The following is a 22,933-nucleotide window of genomic DNA, read 5'->3' on the forward strand; positions in this document are numbered from 1 at the left end:
CACATCATATGGCTGTGGTCAAACACCCACCTTAATACCTAGCAGAGGGTAAGGGCTTAGCAAATTGTCACTGTTAGGACTCCATGGTGGTTCAGTGGTTAAGACTTGGCACTTCCACTGCAGGGGTCATAGGTTCAATTTCTAGTTGGGGAACAAGAGATTGAACCTATAAGATCCTGCATGCCACGTGGCCTCCCCACTAAAAGCCTGTCCCTGTTATTGTTAGAATTATAGCATTGTTATCAATAGAACTCTATAAAGCAGTACCAATAATAATTAACATTTATTGAGCACTTGCACTGTGCTCAGTACTTTTTATGCATTATATCTTACTTAATTCCCACAAATTTAACAATCTAAAGAAAGGTATTACTAGGCCTGTTTTACAGAGGAGGAAGCTGAGGCACAGAGGGGTTAATTCACTTGCCCAAAGTCACACAGTAACCAGGATAGAAATTTAGTCACTGTGATTGAACAACTGCATTAATGGTCTCAATTCTTCATCCGTATAGCCACGTCCTCTGCCATAAAGCTCCTCAGTGTTCTCCCACTCTGGGGATGGGAGGAATAAAAGAGTGGGGTTGAGTGGGGGAAAGCCCTACCCCCTGACTCTGGGCTTGGCCACATGACTTGCTTTGACCAACAGAATAAGGTAGAAGTGCTAGTGAGGTCTGAGCCCAGGACTCAGGAGATCTTGCATGTTTTTGCTTGTGTTTGACTGTGGCCATGAGAAAAATATTGTAGGGCTAGTCCAAGTCCAAGGCCCTCATCACAGCCAAGGCCAGCCTCAGCAACCAACAGTCAACATCCCCCTACCCATCCTAACTGGTAAATAAGTTCAGATGAGCCCAAGTCACTGACCTCAGATTAACTCAAGGCTAAATAAATGCCTAGTGTTTTATGACACTGAGTCTGGGGGTGGTTTTCTTATGTAGCATTATTGTGGCACTAGCTGACTGACATATTGTCTGACTCTAGAGTGATGTTCTAGAACACTGCCAGATTGTAAATATGAAATTTAAGGGTGTGGGAGATATTAGATACATCTCCTCCATTCTCTAGAACCCCAGCCCTGATTCTAAGACTAAGAAAAGAGGGAGCTGGGAGGAGCTCAATGTCCCCATTCTCAAAATATTCAGACAGTAGCCAACAAAACAGATTTTAGGAAGGCAGGGTCTGGTCTTGGTCAATGTAGTAGAGACTGTCCCTTTCCATAGACACTCAAAAATCCATTATTATCTTTCCCTTCTTCCACGGAAATCTTTAAGTGGGCATTTGTGTGACCTTGGCCAAGTCACCTTTTCTAGGGCTCAGTTTGTTCATCTGTAAAATGGTAACAATAATAATAGTACCCATTTCCTAGGGGTGTTTGAAGATGAGAGAATTAATGATGTGGGGAACGTGGTATCTAGTACACAGTAAAGCCCTCAATACACGGGCCTTGCTGTTACTATTCATCCTCCAGTCACATATCTTAGCAAATCAAAGTGCCTGTGCTGAAGTCAGACAAAAATGAGTTCAAGTCCTGCTTTATTCTTGCTGTATCTTTAAACCCGATTACCTTTAACTTGGCTTCTCCGTGCCTCAGTGTCCCTTCCTGTTAAACGGTGAACACAACTGTTTCCTCAATGGAGGATACTTGGAGATGGAAAGGCACTTAGCACTTGGTGAGCTCTCGGTCAGGCTGGCGGTGGAACAGCCCTGTCTATTACATGATTCAACGGGGAAGGAAGGGAGAAGGCGGTGGGGGAGGTGAAAAGGGGTGTCCTGAGGGCCCCTGGAAAGGTTGGTCGGGCGAGGCTGGGGATAGGAGCTGACAGCCGATGCTTTAACCCTTCCAAGGCCGCGCCTCTCTCTCCCTACAGTCTAGTCACCGTTCTCAAGGAGGGAGGCCTGGGAAGGACAAGGCTTGGGTGGAAGACCCACGTATGGCGCCGAGGTTGGACTGGGGTGAGGGACTGGGGAGTCATTCTGCCCCCGACCCTCTGCCTCCCCTAGCCGGGGAGACCCTCGGGGCTCAGGCCATGCCCACGGGGCGCGGGGGAGGGATGCTCAAGCAGGTGGGAAGATGCTGGAGGGAGGGGCTATTGGCCCCCACGCCGCTCACCTGGCCCCGCGGCCGCCGGTGCCGCTGTCCCCGCTGCTCGCCGTGGCCGACCGCCCTCCCTGTCGGTGTCCTCGGCCCGGCCCGGCCCAGCCGGCTCGGCTCGGCTCGGCCCCACCGGCTCCGCCGCTCGGCCAGATCCGCATGCGCCGCTACCGCCGGCGCGCCTCCTCCCGATCGCGCGGCCGCCGCGCTCGGCGCGCCCCCGGGACCCTCTCCCGCCCGCGGGTCCCCCGCCAACCCCGGCAGCCTGCAGCGCCTGCCCACGCGCGGCCACACACCCGGCCACGGCGTGCGATACACAGCTGCAGGGGCCGGAGGCAGCGTCACACACAGTGCACACTCCCACGGGGACACACACTCACGCACTGCCACACACACGCGGGTCTCATACAGCGTCACAAGGACTATCCACATCCACACGCTCACACTTCGCCCCCTTCTACGGGGTCACGCAGGGTCAAATATTCAAAGTGTGTCACGCAGTCACAAGCTTGCACGAGGTCCCGCGCTGAAACGGTGCCCGACAGCGTCACACACTGTAAAACACTCAAATTGTGTCACCACCATTCACGTGGAGTCATACGAGCACACCTGTGCTACACACTGTAGCACACTTCCATGGGATCACAGACTATCATCGACTCACATATCACACACGGCTTCACCGTCACACAGCGTCACACACTTTTACACACTCAAACTTGTTACACACTCACATGGGAGTCATGCATCCTGCACACACACACGTTACACAGTCACAGGTCACAAATAACATCACAACAACAGTAACACCCACAGCCACACTCAAATGATGTCACAGAGTCACACACGAAGAGTCACACACTCCCGTGTATCACAACTCACACATGTCCCACACTCACACCATATCCCCCAGCGTCATGGATGCATATAGGACCACAAACGGTAACACTATCCACCGGTGTCACCACAAGGTCACAGAGGAAGAGCATCAGTGCCTTCCACACGTGGTGTCACACAGTCTCACACTGTTTTACACGGTGTTTTACACAGAGGGCACAAGTGTCTTCCACAATCATGCTCTCCCTTGGGGTTATTCGCAGAGTCACACAGGGTCAACACGGGCACATAGACACGCAGCTACACAGTGTCTCCCTCACGCATCCACACTGTCCTGCCTCACTTTCTTCCCTTGTAGCCTTGGGGAGGCCGTGGGGCGTTATGTGAGTCCCAGACCAGACTCACGGCCGTGACACGAAAGGAAGCGTGAACGAGGAGAGAGCTGTGGGCGGGGCCCGCGCTCGCCCCGCCCCACCCCGGGCGGCTTGAGTGCGGAGGCGGTGCTCTGCGTCCACCTTCGCGCACCGCCAGACACGCCTTCCAGGTTAAGTGGCGGGCGGAGGGGACGGTGCTGGGCCTCAGGAGCTGCTCCAGCTCCGCCCACTCTGTCCTTAGCTAGAGGCGTGGCCTTTGGCCCCTCCCCTCAACCGAACTGTGGGGCTGGAGGCGGGCTGAGGGTGGCCCTCTAGGCGGCCCCGCCCCGTCCCTCCCTCTAGGAAAGGACGCGAGGGGGAACCAGCAGCCATTCGGTTCCCTCGTGTCCTGCGACTCCACGGCCTCGCGCCCCCACGATCCCGCAGCATGGTCGTCAAGAAGATTGCCCTTTTCGGCGCCACCGGCAACACCGGGCTCACCACGCTGGCGCAGGCGGTGCAAGCAGGCATGAGCTGGGACGGGCAGGGAATGTCGCGGGGTGCACAGCTAGAACTTTAGGCATCGTGGGATTGGGCCCAGGGAGGTTGGAGCCATCGTGCCTTAGTGTGCGAGGACCTAGAGAGCAAAGCTGGTGGCCACGGGGGCAGAAATGGGGGACGCTATGAGGTCCAACTTTATCTGAGTCCCAAGGGAAACGAAACGGCCCTGGGGGGCTGGGGGACTGTAGCGATCCAATGCTCTTATGAAAGACAGTTGGTGTGCTGGTGGCAGTGGTGGCGGTGATGGTGGTGGGTGGTTGCACAGCCAGCAAGGGCTTCACTGCCAGGCCTGAGGCATCTTCCCAGCAGTGCCCTCTTGCCATTTGTGTTGAATCCTCATAGCACTCACGTGAGGTGGGAACTAGTATCACCTTACCTGACAAATGAGAGAAAACCGAGTCTCCCTGAGTGATTTGCCCAGTGTCACATAACTGGAAAGGGGCAATGCTGAAATTTGTTACCTGGCACTTGCTCTTAACCACTGAGAGCCCGCCAGCACTTGGTTTTAGCACCAAGGATTTTAAAATGGAAAAACTGAGGGGTAAGCTGCTGAGTACCTAATGGAAAGAAGATCATGGAGACAAGGGTGAAGACTTGAGGACACAGGTCTCAGCAAAGTCAATGAGGGCTGAAAATTCAGAGTTGCCCCCAGGAAATGGGGCAGGAAAGGGGATAAGTATCATGCAGCAGGACCCAGCCCCCACCATCCCAACTTCACCAACTCCCAGCATAGTCTGGCCTGTCCAGATATATGGCCCCACCCTTGCTGGCCTGAGTGACTCTGAAGATATTGGCTATCTGGGTGCCCCCAAAGGGTGGAGGCCGCCAGGATCCCACTCTCAGTTGCCTCCTAGCCCAACTTTCCCTGAAAAGGATTGTGACTCAAAGTTCCCCTTTAGCCCCATTTCTCTCCGCCTCCCCAGGGAAGACCTAGTGAGAATGTTGACTTGTGGGGACAGGAGAAACAAATTTGCTGATAAATGTTTCTCGGGAGGAAGTAAGAGGGAGAAGTTGAGAGATGCTGAGTCACTGTGAGTTTTGCATTCCCAGATAACTACCTTTCTCTTAATCTTGGATTCTATAAAATTTCACTTAGCCTCTCTGCTGGTCACAGCTGGGACTGCACCTGGAAGTATGGGCTGTACCTGAGGGCTAGGGGAGTCCTTGCCTTCTTACAGTGGCTCTAACAGGTCTCTTCAGAGCCACAGTGAGCCTGAGCCTCCCTGTCCCCATCAGGAAAAGGAGGGGCTTGAATGAACTAGGCTTTTATTGACCTCAGTGGTTCTGTAGGACTGAGTCCTGAAGGCACAGACTCTGGTCCCCATGTGGTGTGCTGTGCTTAGTCGCTCAGTCGTGTCTGACGCTTTGCAACCCCATGGACTGTAGTCCCCCAGGCTCCTCTGTCCATGGGATTTCCCAGACGAGAATACTGGAGTGGGTTGCTATTTCCTTCTCCAGGGGATCTTCCCTACCCATGGACTGAACCTGCATCTCCTGCATTAGCAGGCAGATTCTTTATCCCTGAGCCACCTGGGCAGCCCGTCCAGCATATAGCTGGTGCTCAGTAGACACTCCTTGGCTGAGTGAATATAGATTATAGCTGTGTGACCCTGGCCCAGTTACCTAAACTTGTCTTACCTTCCCCAGTCTCAAAATGGGCATATAATACATCCTACTTTGTGAGGTTGTTGCAATCTGAGGGCCGTTTTCAAACTGCGGGTCATAGAGAGTTCTGAAATATATTTAATGGGTCATATCAGTGTCGGAATGGATCATTGTTAAATACTGGTTTTATGAAACTATTGTCTAAGTTATACATGTATAAGTTTGTGTATACAGGGTTAGACAGTGAAATCTACTTCAAATGGAGGGCTGAGATCAAAAAAGCTTAAAAGGGGCATGATTTCTACAACTTACTCTCACATAGTTAGGAAAAAACTTTATACATATACATATAATTATACATGTTACATGTATGTGCTGTGTATACGCACAGAGAGAAAGATAAAGCAAATATGAGAATCGAGGTCTTGCAACTTTCCTATAGGTCTGAATTTATTTCAAAATAAAATTTAATGGAAAAAAGATAAAGTAAGAGATTTGTTTTAAACAAAAAAGGAAGAAAGAAAGAAAAAAATTTTTTTTAAGTTTGGAAATAACCTTACAAATACTTGTGTTCTTTGTAAAGGGCAAAATCTGTGAATTCTAAAACTATAGTTTGACATAGTAGCCATTAGCCACTTGTGGCTATTTAAATTTAAATGTGAGTTGTGTTTAAAAAAATTTGTTTTTAAGTCACTCATCAGTGGAAAGAGCTTAGCACAACACTTGGCACATACGAGGCTTTTTTTTTTTTTTTGGCTGGTCCCTGCAGCTTGTGGGATCTTAGTTCCCCAACCAGGGGTTGAACCTGTGCCTTCAGCAGTGAGAGCATGCAGTCCTAACCACTGGACCGCCAGAGAATTCTCTAGGAGGCTCTCAGTAAATGTCTCTAATCATCAATAAGGCTTCCCAGGTGGCTCTAGTGATAAAGAACCCACTTGCCAATGCAGGAAACATAAGAGACACCAGGTCGATCCCTGGGTTGGGAAGATCCACTGCAGGAGGGCACGGCAACCCACTTCAGTATTCTTGCCTGGAGAATCCGTGGACAGAGGAGTCTGGCAGACTACGGTCCATAGGGTCACAAAGAGTTGGATACGACTGAAGCGACTTGGCACCAGTACAATTACCAATAATGTCCCACTGATGGGCACTCTTGTGCTGGGCCTGTGTCAGAGCTCTCATGTTGGTGAGAATGTTTCTCCTCCAAAATGCCCACAATTTACCAGGGTCCGTTTTACTAATATGGTGGTAGTTAACCAGTGACTACATTGACACCCTGAAAGCCCCTGTTGCTCCCCAATGTGTCTGAGGCCAGCATTCCATGTGAAAGGTGATCACACAGGATAGGCATGCTAGAGACTCATCTTCATTTTAGTTTTTATTTTTTTAATTATTTATTTATTTTTGGCTGCACAGGGTCTTCATCGCTGCTTTCTCTAGTTGCGGCCAGCAGGGGCTACTCTCTAGTTTCAGGGCATGTGCTTCTTATTGCGGTGGCTTCTTTTGTTGTGGAGCACAGGCTCTAGGGCTCTCTGGCTTCAGTAGCTGTGACACTTGGGCTCAGTAGTTGGGGCTCCCAGGCTCTAGAGCACAGGCTCAACAGTTGTGGCTCAAGGCCTTAGCTGCTCTGAGGCATGTGGGGGTCTTCCCAGACCAGGGATCGAACCTGTGTCTCCTGCATTAGCAATCGGATTCTTTACCACTGAGCCACAAGGAGAGCCCCGATCTTCGCTTTAGAGTAGAGACCGAGGACCATCAGGGAAGGTGTTTTCTGAGGTTCCTCTGCCAGTAAGACAGGGAGCTGAGAAATGCCTTGGGAGTCCAGTGGTTAAAACTATGAGCTTCTACTGCGAGTGGCTTGAGGTTCCCCCTGGTCAGGGAACTAAAATCCTATAGGCCATGCGGTGCAGTCAAAAAAAAAGGAGAGGTGGAGCTGGAGTCCGAACTCAGGTCCCTGGGACAGTATAGCATGTGCTTTTGTGTTGATATAAAAGTCAGGGGAGGGACTTCCCTGATGAGCCACTGGTTAAGACTCCACACTTCCACTGCCAAGGGCACAAGTTCAATTCCTGGTCGGGGAACTAAGATCCCACATGTTACCTGGCAGGGCCATTAAAATATAATAATAATAAATCCAGGAGATGGTGTTGAGTATGTCATAGCCCCTGCACCCACAAGGCCGTTGGTTGGTCAGCATAAGTAGGGCCATGACAGAGGAAGCACAATTGGCTGGAGAAAGAGGGTAAGGGTGCTCCAGGCAGAGGAGCATGTGTGAAGGCCAGGAGGCAGGGGACAGCATGGTGTGTTTGAGGAAATGAAAGAAGCTCAGTGAGTGAAGAGGGCTTTGGCTCCAGCAGTCTGGAGAGGAGAGGCCACATGGAGGGGGCGTGTAGAGGGGAGGCTTGAAGGCTATCATAAGGAACATGACTATCTTAAGGCACTGGGGTGGAGGGTGGATAGGGAGAGATCTGAGTCAAGGGCACTTTGTTTTTTGGGTGTTTTTTTTTTTAATTAATTATTTTTGTTGGCTGCACTGGGTCTTAATTGCAACAGGCAGGATCTTTAGGTGCAGCATGTGGGATCTAATTCCCTGAACAGGGATCAAACCTGGGCCCCTTGCCCTGGGAGTATGGAGTATTAGCTACTGGACTCCCAGGGCAGTCCTAGGGCACTTTGATATAACTGTGAAAAGCTCTATCTGGCTACCATGTGCAGTGTGGGTTGGAGGGGTTGAGACACGCCAGGAGCCCAGGGAGGACTAGACCAGGCCAGGAAATACAGTTGTGAGATGATGAAAAGGCCTGGTCACAGCCAACACCCATAGAGCCCTCTTTTCTGTGCCAGACACTCCTCTAAGCTTTTCATTTGTTTTCATTTCATTTTGCATCTTTTCAATAGCAACTTCATTCACATACCATACCCCATTCACCCATTTAAAGAATATAATTCAATAGGTTTTAGCATATTCACAGACTCATGCAAACATCATCACAATCAATTTAGAACATTTCATCACTACAAAAAGAAACCCCTAGAAATCACTCCCCATTTTCCTGCTCAACCACGTCCCCAGCCCTAGGCAATCATTCATCTACTTTTTGTTCATATGGATTTGCCTGTTCCGGACCTTTCTTATAAATGGAGACATACATCATGTGACTCTTTATGACTGGCTTCTTTCACTTAGCAAAAAGAACTTTTTCAAAGTTCATCTATATTGTAGCATATGTGTCATTTCTTTTTATTGTTGAATACCATTGCGTTGGGCTTCCCTGGTAGCTTAGATGGTAAAGAATCTGCCTGCAATGCAGGAGACCCCAGTTTGATTCCTGGGTTGGGAAGATCTCCTGGAGAAGGGATAGGCCACCCACACCAGTATTCACGGGCTTTGCTGGTGGCTCGGACGGTAAAGAATTTGCCTGCAATGCAGGAGACCTGGGTTCGATCCCTGGGAAGATCCTCTGGAGGAGGGCATGCATGGCAACCCACTCCAGTTTTCTTGCCTGGAGAATCCCCATGGACAAAAGATCCTGGTGGACCATGGGGTTGCAAAGAGTCGGACACGACTGAGGGACTAAGCACAGCACAGCACCATTACATTATTTACCTACACCACTTTTCTTTCTTTCTTTCTTACTTTTTGGCTGTGCCGTGTGGCGTGTGGGATCCTAGTTCCCTGACCAGGGATCAAACCTGCACCCCCTGCGCTAGAAGTGTGAAGTCTTAACCACTGGACTGTCAAGGAATTCCCTATACCACTTTTTTTTTTTTTGGCTGTGCTGGGTCTTAGCTGAGCCATGTGGGATCTAATTCCCTGACCAGAATTGAACCCAGGCCCCTTGCATTGGGACCGCAGAGTCTTAGCCACTGGCCCACTAGAGAAGTTCCCTCTATACCACTTTTATTTATCCATTCAGTTGATGGGAATTTGGGTTGTTTCCACTTTGGGGCTACGATGAGTTATGCCTCTATAAACATTCATGTACAGGTTTTGTGTGAACATATGTTTTCATTTCTCTTGGCATGTACCTAGGAGTCAAATTGCTGGGTTGTTGGGGTAACAATGGCTTCCCAGGTGGTGTAGTAGTAAAGAATCCATCTGCCAGTGCATGAGACACGCAGGGGATGTGGGTTCCGTCCCTGGGTTGGGAAGATCCCCTGGAAAAGGGAATGGCAACCCACTTCAGTATTCTCACTTGGAAAATCCCATGGACAGAGGAGCCTGGCAAGCTACAGTCACAAAAAGCTGGACACAACTGATCACAGGGGTAACAATACGCTTAACCTGAGGAACTGCCAGATTGTCTTCCAAAGCAGCTGCATCATTCAACATCATCAGCAGTGTATGAAGGTTCCAATTTCCCTGCAGGCACGCCAACAGTCATTGTGTCTTTTTGATTATAATCCTCCTAGTGGGTATGAAATACCCACTAGGTTTCGATTTGTGTTTCTCTGATGGTTAATGATATTGAGTATCTTTTCATACGTTTATTGGCCATTTGTCTATCTTCTTTGGTGAAATGTCTATTCAGATCTTTTGCTCAGTTTTTAATATTCATCTTTTACTATCAATTTGTAAGAGTTCTTTATATTCTAAATACAAGTCTCTCATCAGATATATGATTTGCAAAAGTTTTCTCCCATTCTGTGCATTGTCTTTTCACTTTCTTGATAGTGTCCTTGGAAACTTTTTTTTTTTTTCATTTCATTTTTCCTTTTTTCACCAATTTTTATTTTTCATTTTGATGATGTCCAGTGAATCTGTTTTCCCTTTTGTTGCTTGTGCTTTTGGTGTCACTGCTAGGAAACCACTGCCTAATCGAATGGCAAAAAGATTTATGCTTATGTTTCCTTCTAGGAAATGAAATGGCAACCCACTCCAGTCTCTTGCCTAGAAAATTCCATGGATGGAGGAGCCTGGTGGGCTACAGTCCATGGGATCGCAAAGAGTCCGACATGACTGAGCGACTTCACTTTCCTTCAAGGATTTTTATAGTGTTCAGCCTGGAGAATCCCAGGGACAGGGAAGCCTGGTGGGCTGCTGTCTATGGGGTCGCACAGAGTCGGACATGACTGAAGAGACTTAGCAGCAGCAGCAGCAGTTCAGTTCAGTTCAGTCCAGTCGCTCAATTGTGTCCGACTCTTCTCGACCCCATGGACTGCAGTTTTAGCTCCTACATTTAGATCTTTGATAATTTTGAGTTAATTTTCATATATGATGTGAGGTAGGGATCCAACCTTATTCTTTTACATATGGGTATCCAGTTGTCCCCACACCATTTGTTGAAAAGATTCTTCTTTTCCCATTGAATTAATTGTCTTGGCACCTGTGTCAAAAATCAACCAACCACTTTAAACTGTTAGGAATACTATTTAAACCTACATCAACCCTGTAAGGCAGAGACTATTATTGGTGTCATTTTACAAATGAAGGCTCTAAGGCCAGACAGGTTAAGTGACCTGCCCAGTGTCACACAGCTAGCTAGTGGTAGGGACAGATAGAACTCAAAATCCCAGTTGCTTTGACAATTCAGTTCAGTTCAGTCGCTCAGTCATGTCCGACTCTTTGTGACCCCATGAATTGCAGCACGCCAGGCCTCCCTGTCCATCACCAACTCCCGGAGTTCACTCAGACTCACGTCCATAGAGTCAGTGATGCCATCCAGCCATCTCATCCTCTGTCGTCCCCTTCTCCTCTTGCCCCCAATCCCCCCCAGCATCAGAGTCTTTTCCAATGAGTCAACTCTTCGCATGACGTGGCCAAAGTACTGGAGTTTCAGCTTTAGCATCATTCCTTCCAAAGAAATCCCAGGGCTGATCTCCTTCAGAATGGACTGGTTGGATCTCCTTGCAGTCCAAGGGACTCTCATGAGTCTTCTCCAACACCACAGTTCAAGAGCATCAATTCTTCGGCGCTCAGCCTTCTTCACAGTCCAACTCTCACATCCATACCTGACCACTGGAAAAACCATAGCCTTGACTAGATGGACTTTTGTTGGCAAAGTAATTTCTCTGCTTTTGAATATGCTATCTAGTTTGGTCATAGCTTTTCTTCCAAGGAGTAAGCGTCTTTTAATTTCATGGCTGCAGTCACCATCTGCAGTGATTCTGGAGCCCAAAAAAATAAAGTCTGACACTGTTTCCACTGTTTCCCCATCTATTTCCCATGAGGTGATAGGACCAGATGCCGTGATCTTTGTTTTCTGAATGTTGAGCTTTGACAATTAGATAAGCTAATAAATGTAAAGTACTTAGCACCTGGCATCTAGTGACTGCTCTATAAATATTATGTATCTTTATTTTTAAATTTTATTTATTTTTGACTGCACTGGATCTTCGTTGCTCCAACGACTTTTTTTCCCCCCTCTCATTGTGCAAGAGGGGGTTACTCTGTAGTTGCTGTGAGTGGGCTTCTCCTTGAGGTGGCTTCTCTTGTTGCAGAGCACAGGCTCTAGAGCTCGCAGGCTTCAGTCATTGTGGCACGGGGGCTCAGCAGCTGTGGCTCCCTGGCTCTAGAGCACAGGCTCAGTAGTTGTGGCACATGGGCTTGGTTGCTTCAGAGCGTGTGGGATCTTCCCGAATCAAGGATCAAACCCATGCCTCCTGCATTGGCAGGCGGACTCTTTACCACTGAGCCATCAGGGAAGCCACCAAGTATCACTATTATCATCGTTGCCCCAGAGTATACAGATTTTTAATTATTTGTTTTTTAAATATATGATGACAGGTATCAAGGAAACTGGGACAATTTTGTTGTTTTGCTTTTCCTGTATCATTTTCAGAACAATAGATTAATCCTCTGATAGGTACCAATGACGTTTCTTAGTTATCATTATGAATTCACATATTTTTTTATATTTGATGTGCTTCCGTTCTTTGCCATCCATATTCTTTGGGACAAATCAGATTGCCCCTGATTTGTCCTGAGAACCCCTTCAAGTGGTTTCTGTGTCCTCTTGACCTCACTTCATCGTTCTTTAAACTTCACATAGCTGGTGGTACAAGATGTTCCAGGTTCATCTTGTCCTCTCTCTGCCCTGGCCCAGCAAGCAGCCATTCCTTCAAGGAGCTCTGGTTCATTTTTCACAAGAATGCTGTTTAGAGGCTGTGTTACTCAGCTCAGGCTGCTATAACAAAAATACCACAGACCAAGTGGTTTAATCAACACTCATTTCTCACAGTTCCAGAGACTGGGAAGGTCAAGATCAAGGTATCAACTGGTGTGGTTTCTAGTGAGGGCCTGCTTCCTGGCTTGCAGAGGGCTGCCTTCATGCTGTGTCCTCACACTGTAGAGAGAGAGCACCTTGGTCTTCCTCTTCTTTCGTGCAAGCATGCTAAGTTGCTTCAGTCATCTCTGACTCTTTGCGACCCCATGGACTGCAGCTTGCCAGGCTCCTCTGTCCATGGGCTTCTCCAGGTAAGAATACTGGAGGCGGTTGCCATGCCCTCCTCCAGGGGATCTTCCCGACCCAGGGATCGAACCTGTGGCTCCTGCATTGCAGGCAGATTCTTTACCACTGAGCCGCCAGGGAAGCCCCTTCCTTTTCTTAGAAGGACACTAATCTCATTATCGGAGAAGGCAATGGCAACCCATTCCAGTACTCTTGCCTGGAAAATCCCATGGACGGAGAGGCCTGGTAGGCTGCAGTCCATGGGGTCACTAGGAGTCAGACACAACTGAGCAACTTCACTTTATTTTTTCACTTTCATGCATTAGAGAAGGAAATGGCAACTCACTCCAGTGTTCTTGCCTGGAGAATCCCAGGGATGGGGGAGCCTGGTGGGCTGCTGTCTATGGGGTTGCACAGAGTTGGACACGACTGAAGCAACTTAGCAGCAATCTCATTATGGAGACCCTACTCTCTACCTTCATGACCTCATTTAAACCTCCCAGAGGCTGCATCTCCAAATACCATCCCATTGGGAGTTAGGGCTTCAGCATATATGAATTCAGCACATGACAAAAGCATTCAGTCCATGACAGAGACTACAACTACTGGGATTTTTTTTTTTTGCAATATGCATAACATTAATATATTTTGCCATTGTCTAAAACAAAGAAAGAAATATGTTTCTGCTAAACTTGATTAAAAAAAAAATATATATATATATATTTGATTGTACCACGTCTTAGTTGGGGCATGTGAACTCTTAGTTGCCTCACGTGGGATCTAGTTCCTCGACCAGGAACTGAACCCAGGTGCCTGCAGTGGGAGCACAGACTTAGCCACTGGGCCACTAGGGAAGTCCCTGTTGGTTATAAACTTTAAAAAAGGAGTATTTGTGTGTGTGATGGTGGGGCCAAGGGACACAGAGTTATCCACAATTCTTTTGGGAGGTGACATGCCAAAGAAATATTAAAAATAAATGACCGCTAAGACAGGACCCAGGGCTTCTCAGGTGGCGCTAGTTGTAAAGAACTTACCTGCCAATGCAGGAGATGTAAGAGATGCAGGTTTGATCCCTAGGTCGGGAAGATCCCCTGGAGGAGGGCATGGCAACCCACTCCTGTGGGTTGCCTGGAGAATCCCATGGACAGAGGAGCCTGGTGGGCTACAGTCCATGGGGTCACAAAGAGTTGGACACGACTTAACGACTTGGCACGCACATACACAAAAGACAGGACCCAGCCCTTCAGAAGTAAGGCCTGGGGGACCAAACCCAATGATGAACATACTTGGCAGTACCTCCACTTCCTCCAGGACCATGGACGGGGGACATAGACCCGTGTGATGATGAGCATTAACCCTTTAGTTGTTAGGGGGAGGAGGGAGTGGAGAAGTCAGGGGGATGACAGGCAGAGAAAGGCATCGGGGCAGATTATTTATGAACTGGCAGGGAGGTATCACCCTACTTTAACAATCAACTGTATGTATATCAACTGTGAGTATATCAGCAAAAACGTTTGAAGACCGTGGTCTCAGAACAGGGGATCTGGGGGATGGATTTGGGGGTTCATGGCACCCTCCAGAACTGAGCCTCTGGAGCCTAGGAGTGTCAGCCTGCAAGCCGACTGACCTGCCTCTCTGCCCTTCTTTGCAGGCTATGAGGTGACGGTGCTGGTGCGGGACCCCTCCAGGCTGCCCTCAGAGGGGCCCCAGCCGGCCCACGTGGTGGTGGGCGACGTCCGGCAGCCGGCCGATGTGGACAAGACCGTGGCTGGGCAGGACGCTGTCGTCGTGCTGCTGGGCACCCGCAATGACCTCAGTACAGAGCCCCCCCTCTGCCCTCGGCCCACCCCTGCACCTCGGCCCCCAGCACCGCCCCCGCCCCCAGCCCCTCCCCTGCCACCCCTGCCACCGCCGCCGCCCACCAGTGACAGCCACTCTCTGTCTCCTCTAAGGTCCTACCACAGTGATGTCCGAGGGTGCCCAGAACATTGTGGCAGCCATGAAGGCCCATGGCGTGGACAAGGTCGTGGCCTGCACCTCGGGTGGGTGGCAGGGTCGTAGGGTTGGGGCTGAAAAATGGGGGCTGGGTACTGGATAGGCAGCCCAGGGGTTTCTACAAGGTGGCATTGGAGCTACTCCAAGTTACTGTGCATTTATTGAGCACCGATTCTGCATCTGAACCTTGCTGGGTCCTGCACTCATGGGTCTCATGAATAGAAGGGAAGTGCTAACAGTTTGATCATCAAACCGTGACAGGCTGGAGTCTTCAGGGCCAGGGGGTGGGGCACAAGCAGAGGGGTCAAGGCCAGGACCTGGGGGGAGCATGGGGAAAGGGATCAGAGCTGGGATGGGGGAAGGCTAGAGGACTCTGGGGGTTCAAAGGAGGTGTCTGACCCAGCCTAAGAAAGGGTCAGGGAGAGAATGGAAGAGGAAGTGACAGAGCCTTGGGTACATGGGCCAGGTCTTTACTCTCAAAGAGCTCCCGATTTACAAAGAGATGCCCTTCCTGAATAATCTGAAAAGAAGGCTGCACGGTGTGTGACAGGAGCAGTTAATGCTAGCAGTGTTTATTGAGCACTTACTGTGTGCTTGGCACCATCTGAGCCCCTTACAGATGAATGCCACTGAATCCTCTCAAAATTCCTTTGATAGTACTTCCATTCGTGGCGGCACATCGTAGGTGCCCAGTGAATTGTAGCTGTTCTTACCGCCTCCCGTCTACAGCTAAGGGAGTGGAGGCACAGAGAGGCCATCGCCTTACCCGAAATCACACAGCCTGTAGCTGGCAGAGCTGGGGTGTGGAACCAGGCTGTCTGTCTCCACGAGCCACACACCTCACCGCTGTTCCATCACACCTGTTGTCTCCCAGGGAAGGGAGATGATATGAAGGGGGAGTGAGTAGAGGAAAGGACTATGAGACAGGGGCGTGGCTGCAACAGAGCGAGTGAAGGGGAGAGTGTTGGGCGGTGAGGCCAGGGCGCTGATGCTATCAGATCAAGTGGGGCCCCGGATCCCTGATGGGGCCTTTGCTCTCCCCCTGAGTGAGATGGGGTCAGGGTAGGGTCCCAGATGTACAAAGGTAGGGTCAGGAGAACAGGGAGGAGGCTCTGCCATGGTCTAGGCAGGAGGTAACAGCAGACAGGAGCAGGTGGGGTGAGAAGCCTGGAACAACTGAAGGGCAGTAATGAGTCCCTGCAGGGAGATGTTCTGGCAGGAGACCTGCAGGCTATGGGCCTGGCCAGGCTGTCCTCGAGTCTTGTCTGATCCTGCCCTGTGTCCCCCCAGCCTTCCTACTGTGGGACCCTTCCAAGGTGCCCCCAAGACTGCAGGATGTGACTGATGACCATATCCGGATGCACAAGGTACTGCAGCAGTCGGGCCTGAAGTACGTGGCCGTGATGCCACCACATATAGGTGAGTGGACAGAGAGCCAACTGCAGGGTCATCACCAGCCTGCCCCCTCCAGTCCTCTGGGGACATTCGCTGGGCCTTTCCTGTTTTTCAGTCACTCAGTCGTGTCTGACTCTTTGTGACCCCACAGACTGCAGCACACCAGGCTTCCCTGTCCTTCAAACTCATTTGCTCAAGCTCATGTGATGTCATCCAACCATCTCATCCTCTGTTGCCCCCTTCTCCTCCTGCCTTCAATCTTTCCCAGCATCAGGGTCTTTTCCATGAGTCAGCTCTTCACATCAGGTGGCCAAAGTATTGGTGCTTCAGCTTCAGCATCAGTCCTTCCAGTGAATATTCAGAGCTGATTTCCTTTAGGATTGACTGGTTTGATCTCCTTGCAGTCCAAGAGACTCTCAAGAGTCTTCTCCAACACCAGAGTTCAAAAGCATCAATCAGTTCTTTGGTGCTCAGCGTTCTTTATGGTCCAACTCTCACACCTGTACATGACTACTGGTAAAACCATAGCTTTGACTATACAGCTTTGCTGACAAAGTGATGTCTCTGCTTTTTAATATGCTGTCTAGGTTTGTTGAAATTGCAGTCTCTCGGGACTTCTTCCACTGTACTCTTTTTATTAGAAGGAAGTTATACTGAGGCTGCCCCACATTCAAGGGATGGGGACTTATGCTTCACATTGGTTCTTTGTTTTTAAAACCCATGTATGTATTTGGCCATGCTGCACATCTTGTGGGATCTTAGTTACTCTGAAAGTGAAAGAAAGTGTTAATGCTCAGTCATGTCTGACTCTTTGCAACCCCATGGACTGTAGCCTGCCAGGCTCCCCTGTCCATAGAATTCTCCAGGCAGGAATGCTGGAGTGGGTTGCCATTCCCTTCTCCAGGGGGGATCTTCCCAATCCAGGGATCGAAACCAGGTCTCCTGCATTGCAGGCAGATTCTTTACTGTTTGAGCCTCTGCCAGAGATCAAACCCCTGCCCTCTGCAGTGGAAATGCTAAGTGGTTACCCTGGACCACCAGGGAATTCCCTTGTCTTTTAATCTTATTTAGTGTGTGTCTCCCTCACTAGAATTGTGAAGTAGGAAGCTTTGTTTGAAGGCACGGATTTTGTCTTGTTTTGATTACTGCTGTGTTCCTAGTGCCTAGAAAGGGCTTGGCTCAATTGCTCAGTCCTGTCCTACTCTTGGCTCAGTCTGTCTGACTCTTGCGACCCCATGGACTGTAGCCCGCCAGTCTCCTCTGTCCGTGAGATTCTCCAGTCAAGAATACTGGAGTGGGTTGCCATGCTCTCCTCCAGGGGATCTTTCCAACCCAGAGGTCGAACCCGCATCTCCTGTGTTTCTGGCATTGCAGGAGGATTGTTTTCCGCTGAGCCATTGGAGAAGCCTTTGGTTTGTAATAAGTGCTCAGTAAATATTTGTCGAATGAACTAATACCAGGGGAGATGCCTTGCTTCCAGGTGGTGCTGTGGGGGGAACCACACCCTCTTTACCCCTCCCTGGTCTGGAATTCACATTGAGAGACCCAAAGTCAGAGGGAGAGATTCATTCACTTACAAATGTCTCTTGCACAGGAGGTGTGCACCTGGCCACCATTACAAGTACCAATGGGAATTCCCAGGGAGTCCAGTGGTTAGGACTCCAGGGTTTCACTAGAGTTTGATCCAGGGCCCAGAGTTTGATCCCTGGTTGGGGAACTAAGATCCCACAACCTGCGTGATGAGGCCAAAAAAATAAAACAAGTATCACTGACATAGTCTCAGATCTCATGAGGCTTACATTTCTAGCGGGGGAGACAAAAGAAAGATGTGAAAGAGCAAGTGTTAGTCACTCAGTCACGTCCAACTCTTTGGAACCCTATGCAGTGTAGCCCACCAGGCTCCTCTGTCCATGGAATTCTCCAGGCAAGAATACTGGAGTGGATAGCCCCTCCCTTCTCCAGGGGATCTCAACCCTGGGATTGAACTCAGGTCTCCTGCATCACTAGCAGATTCTCTACCATCTGAGCCACCAGGCAAGCCCAGATGAAAGACAGATGATCCATATTACTGTTGAGTGGTGCTATGCTGAATGAAGAAACATACAGTTCTTCACTGAATTAATAGTGCAGTGAATAGAATAATGGGGTGCTGCTTAGAGGCTTTCTAAGGACATGGCTTCATGCCCTGAGGGAGGGAACCAGATGAGTGTCTGGGGGAAGGGAGGACATTCTGGGATAAGGGAACAGCAGTGCCCAGGCCTGAGTTGGGAACTGTTATCTTCTTCCTGTTTGCCTGCCTGCTGGATGAGCAGTTCTGTGTCCTGTGCCTTCTGCCTGGAGGAGGAGGAGGCTTGTATACCACCCTCCAGAGGTTCAGGTAAGCTTCGGTGTTGAGGTTCAGTTCAGGGACCCTGTTGGATGAGAATCCTGAGGTGTGAATCAGTGGTGAGGCTGCATGGTGGAGAAGCCAAGGAGAGCTCCAGCCCTAGCGCTGTGCGGACTTCAGGCCTGTGACCTCTGAGCCTCAGTTTCTTCATCTCGAAACAGGGCTCATATTACTTCTTGACCTCCCAGGTTTAAAGTGAATATTCGGAGAGATTAAGCCTAAAAATTATTTAACATGAAGTTGTTGCCGGCGGGGGGTGGTTAGTTCTTTTTTTGTGTGAATATGAAAACTTTGAAACCTCCAGAAAAGTTAAAGAAATTCAAGGTTTAAGAATTACCCATAAACCCTTCATCTGGGTGCACTTGTTAACATTTTGGCTTGTTTCTCTTCCCCATCTATCTGTTTATCATTTATGCGTGCAGCTAATGTGTATGTGTGTTTATGTGAATACATGTGTAGGGGCTTCCCAAGTGGTACCAGTTGTAAAGAATCCACCTGCCAATGCAGACAGATGTAAAGAGACATGAGTTTGATCCTTGGGTTGGGAAGATTCCCCTGAAAGAGGGTATGGCAATCCACTCCAGCATTCTTGCCTGGAGAATCCCATGGACAGAGGAGTCTGGTGGGCTACAATCCATGGGGCTGCAAAGGATTGGACACGACTTAAACGACTTGGCACACAATGTACATGTGTGATCATGTGAATATGTATGTAGTGTATATACATATATTTTTTAAATGTGTGGGTCTACATTGGCACACTCTACTCCTAAAACCTCTTCGTAGGCATCTTCCAAGAAGAAGGATTTGGAAACAAACCCCAGTACGGTTATTGCACTAAGGGAATTGACATTCACTCTATCACATCATTTAGTATCCACTCCGTACTCAGATATACCCAACTGCCAAAAAGTATCTTCCAACCCTCCCCTCCCCTCAGGATCCAATCCAGGATCATGTGTTTCGTCTAGTTGCCATGTCACCTTCAGTCTGGAACAATCCTCCATATCATTTTTTTTTAATTATTTTTTAACATGAAACATAACAGGCAAGGTGTCTTTTCTTTTTACATATATATCCATTCTTTTATTTTTAAATTTATTTTTAATTGAAAGATAATTGCTTTACAATATTGGTTTGATTTCTGCCATACATCAACATGAATTAGCCATAGGTGTACATATGTCCCCTCCCTCTTGAATCCATTCTTTTTAATATTATTTTTATTATGGTTTATCCCATATGTATGTAGTTCCCTGTGCTAAATAGTAGGATCTTGTTGTCCCAGATATCTTTTAAAATATTCCACATTCTAGATTTCTGTCATTACAGAAATTTCTGTCTTACAGGCTCAGATTAAATAATTTTGGCAGGAATGCCACATGGGTGACAGTGTATGTTTCTTTCCTCTTTTTTTTTTCTTTCTTCAGTTTATTTATTGGGCTGCTCTGGGTCTTCCTTTCTGTGACCTGGCTTTCTCTAGTTGCAGCAGGGGGGAGGTACTCTTTGATGCTTGCGCTTCTCTTTGCAGTGGCTTCTCTTGTGGAGCATGGGCTCTAGGCTTTCAGGCTCCGTAGTTGTGCCCATGGGCTTAGTTGTTCTGAGACGTGTGGGATCTTCCCAGACCAGGGATTGAACCAGAGTTCCCTGCATTGACAAGCAGATTCTGAACCACTGGACAACCAGGGAAGCCCAGCGCTTATACCATCTTCTACCATCTGGTCTAGGCACTCTGTAGACACCCTGGGATGTCATTGGTGTGATCACAAGTTGGGGGAGAGGAAAGGTCATCTGCTTTACCTGGCCCCTTTGTCTTTACCTCACAGGAGACCACCCGTTGACTGGGGCCTACACAGTGACCCTGGATGGACGAGGGCCCTCGAGAGTCATCTCCAAACATGACCTGGGCCACTTCATGCTGCGCTGCCTCACCACCGATGAGTACGACGGGCACACCACCTACCCCTCCCATGTGTATGAATAGGGCTCTGGCCCTGTCCCAGGAAGACAGCATCCTGTGAAACAGAACAAAGGAAGGGGGCAATAAACCTAGAGCCAAGAGCTTCAAATTACTCTAGAGGATCCACAGCTATCTGAGTGTCTCAGTGTCTCTGTCTGCCTCTGTGAGATTTTCTGGGTATTCATTCATTCATTTCCTCTCTTGATTCTGTGCCAGGGACCCAGTGGTGACTGTGTGGACCTAGCGGTGACACTGCCCTCACAGATCTCACAGTCCAATGGGGAAGACAGTCCTGCCCCTGACAGTGACAACACAGAGTGGCCACAACTCTGATGGAGGAAGCACAGAGGGCTGAGGGACCCAGCTTGAGGAGCAGACAGGGTTCTGTGGAAGAGCAGATGTCCCACCTGAAACCTGATTTAGTGAGAATGAGCCGGGAGAAGGTTCTAAGACATTATGACATTCTAGGTAGAAGATACCACTTGAGCCAGGTGACTGAAGAGCACATGGCACCTTTGAAGAACTTAAATCTATCCCCTACAGTTAATAACACTTTGCTTGGAGGAGAGGGCTTCCCTGGTGGCTCAGACGATAAAGAATCCACCTGCAATGCAGGAGACCCAATCCATCCCTGGATTGGGAAGATCCCCTGGAGAAGGGAATGGCAACCTGCTCTGGTATTGCCTGGAGAATCCCATGGACAGAGGAGCCTGGTGGGCTACAGTCCATGGGGTTGAAAAGAGTCGGACATGACTAAGTGACAAACACTTTCACTTTAGCTTGGAGGAGAAGCACAATCAGCCCCAAGAGGGGCTGTTCAAAGGACACGAAGCTGTTCAGAATCTTGTAAAAAGTCTAAATTTCAGTCTAAGGTGTGCAATGAGTGGAGCAGGGGAGACGCAGGGTGGGGGCACATTCAGATTTGTATTTTATAAAGCTTTCCTTGGCAACTGTGTGAAGATGGATCAGAGGATGAAAGAGCAGAGGCTGGGAACCTAGGTGCCCAGAGGTAGAGAAGGGAGAGTGGGTGGGAGAGAGTCTTGAGTGGACAGTTCCCTGGCGAGGGGAAGGATACATCTAGGAAGAAGCCTGGGGTTATATCCTGGAGATGGGGTTCTAGTGGTGTCACCCTGTGAAGGGAACCCTGGAGGTGCAAGTTTGAGAGGAGGAAGGGGAAGAATTGCCCGCCCCCCCACCTTCCTAAACATGTCCCTCTTTGGAATCTACTCTCCCCAACCTTTGTTCCCCAGAGACACCTCTCCCAGGCCTGAGCAAGACACTCCTCTCTCCCTACCTCCAGCCTCTTCCCACCTAACTCCCAAATCTCTCTCCGTCCATACCCCACCCCCAATCCATTCCAATCCTGCACTTCTGCAAACAGCTGGACAACTTGGTTAACAAATTCCAGCCGGTGAGAACTGGCCTGAGGAGACTTAAACCTTCCTTCCCTGGAGAAAACTGCCTTCCCTTGGTGAGAACACGTAGGGATGGGACAAGGCTGGTTCAGGCTTTCACAGCACTAGGACTGTTTTATTTCTGCCCTCTTATGTCTTTCAATCACATTGTCTAGGCATTTTACAAACTTTCACTGGGTACCTGTTTTGTGTCCAGCCTTGTGGGAGGTGATGCTGTGGCCCAAGCAGTGGGAGCCTGAGATAACCTTGGTATATTAGAGGGTCCACAGTCTAGATAGTGACAGCCCAGGGCCAAGATGCAGTGGCAGGAGCAGAAGAGTCAGAGTCCGGATGGGAGAAACAACACAAGGACACCAAGGGAGCCCAGAAAAGGCCCCAACCCATCCTGGAGCTTCAAGGGGGGCTTCTGAGAGAAGGAATCCTTTGGAATGAGTTTCTGATGAGAATTTTGGGTTCTGGGAAATGAGGGTGTGTTTCCAGAATGGGGACGCAAGTTTAAAGATCCAGAGGCCTCTTCTTCCCTTCCATTTCTGAGTACTTGCTATGTATCTACGGAGAAGGCAATGGCAACCCACTCCAGTACTCTTGCCTGGAAAATCCCATGGACAGAGGAGCCTGGTAGACTGCAGTCTGTGGGGTCGCTTCGAGTCGGACACGACTGAGCGACTTCACTTTCACTTTTCACTTTCATGCATTGGAGAAGGAAATGGCAACCCACTCCAGTGTTCTTGCCTGGAGAATCCCAGGGACGGTGGAGCCTGGTGGGCTGCCGTCTATGGGGTCGCACAGAGTCGGACACGACTGAAGTGACGCAGCAGCAGCAGCAGCAGCAGCAGCAGCTATGTTTCTGGGATTGTTGTAGGCACTGTGGATAAAGCAGGGAAGAAAACAGAATCTCTGTGTTCTTGGTGGTGGAGTGCACTTGAAGCCGTTTTAGAAATACAGA

The 22,933-nt window shown here is 49.2% G+C and overlaps 2 protein-coding genes across 2 annotated transcripts in view; one reads left to right on the plus strand and one right to left on the minus strand.

Moving 5' to 3' along the window:
- SPTBN4 (spectrin beta, non-erythrocytic 4) overlaps window positions 1-2,457 on the minus strand; it is an 80,712-nt gene extending 78,255 nt beyond the window's left edge. The window contains exon 1 of the mRNA XM_070387684.1: window positions 2,108-2,457. The gene's annotated coding sequence lies outside the window, so the exon portion shown is untranslated. The remainder of the gene's footprint in view (window positions 1-2,107) is intronic.
- Window positions 2,458-3,627: 1,170 nt separating this feature from the next.
- BLVRB (biliverdin reductase B) lies at window positions 3,628-20,704 on the plus strand. Its single transcript, XM_070387686.1, has 5 exons — window positions 3,628-3,806; window positions 14,488-14,652; window positions 14,789-14,878; window positions 16,122-16,250; window positions 20,439-20,704. The coding sequence occupies exons 1-5, from the start codon at window positions 3,728-3,730 to the stop codon at window positions 20,594-20,596; spliced, it is 621 nt and encodes a 206-aa protein (XP_070243787.1). The 5' UTR covers window positions 3,628-3,727; the 3' UTR covers window positions 20,597-20,704.
- Window positions 20,705-22,933: the final 2,229 nt, after the last annotated feature.

This window comes from Bos mutus, chromosome 18 (genome assembly GCF_027580195.1).
Source record: "Bos mutus isolate GX-2022 chromosome 18, NWIPB_WYAK_1.1, whole genome shotgun sequence".
Taxonomy (NCBI): domain Eukaryota; kingdom Metazoa; phylum Chordata; class Mammalia; order Artiodactyla; family Bovidae; genus Bos; species Bos mutus.

Coding starts and splice junctions, on each gene's coding strand:
- BLVRB (XM_070387686.1), top strand. CDS start 3,728: ATGGTCGTCAAGAAGATTGCCCTTTTCGGCGCCACCGGCAACACCGGG. Junction 14,653..14,788: donor GGGCACCCGCAATGACCTCA/GTACAGAGCCCC, acceptor GTCTCCTCTAAG/GTCCTACCACAGTGATGTCC. Junction 16,251..20,438: donor CGTGATGCCACCACATATAG/GTGAGTGGACAG, acceptor TTTACCTCACAG/GAGACCACCCGTTGACTGGG.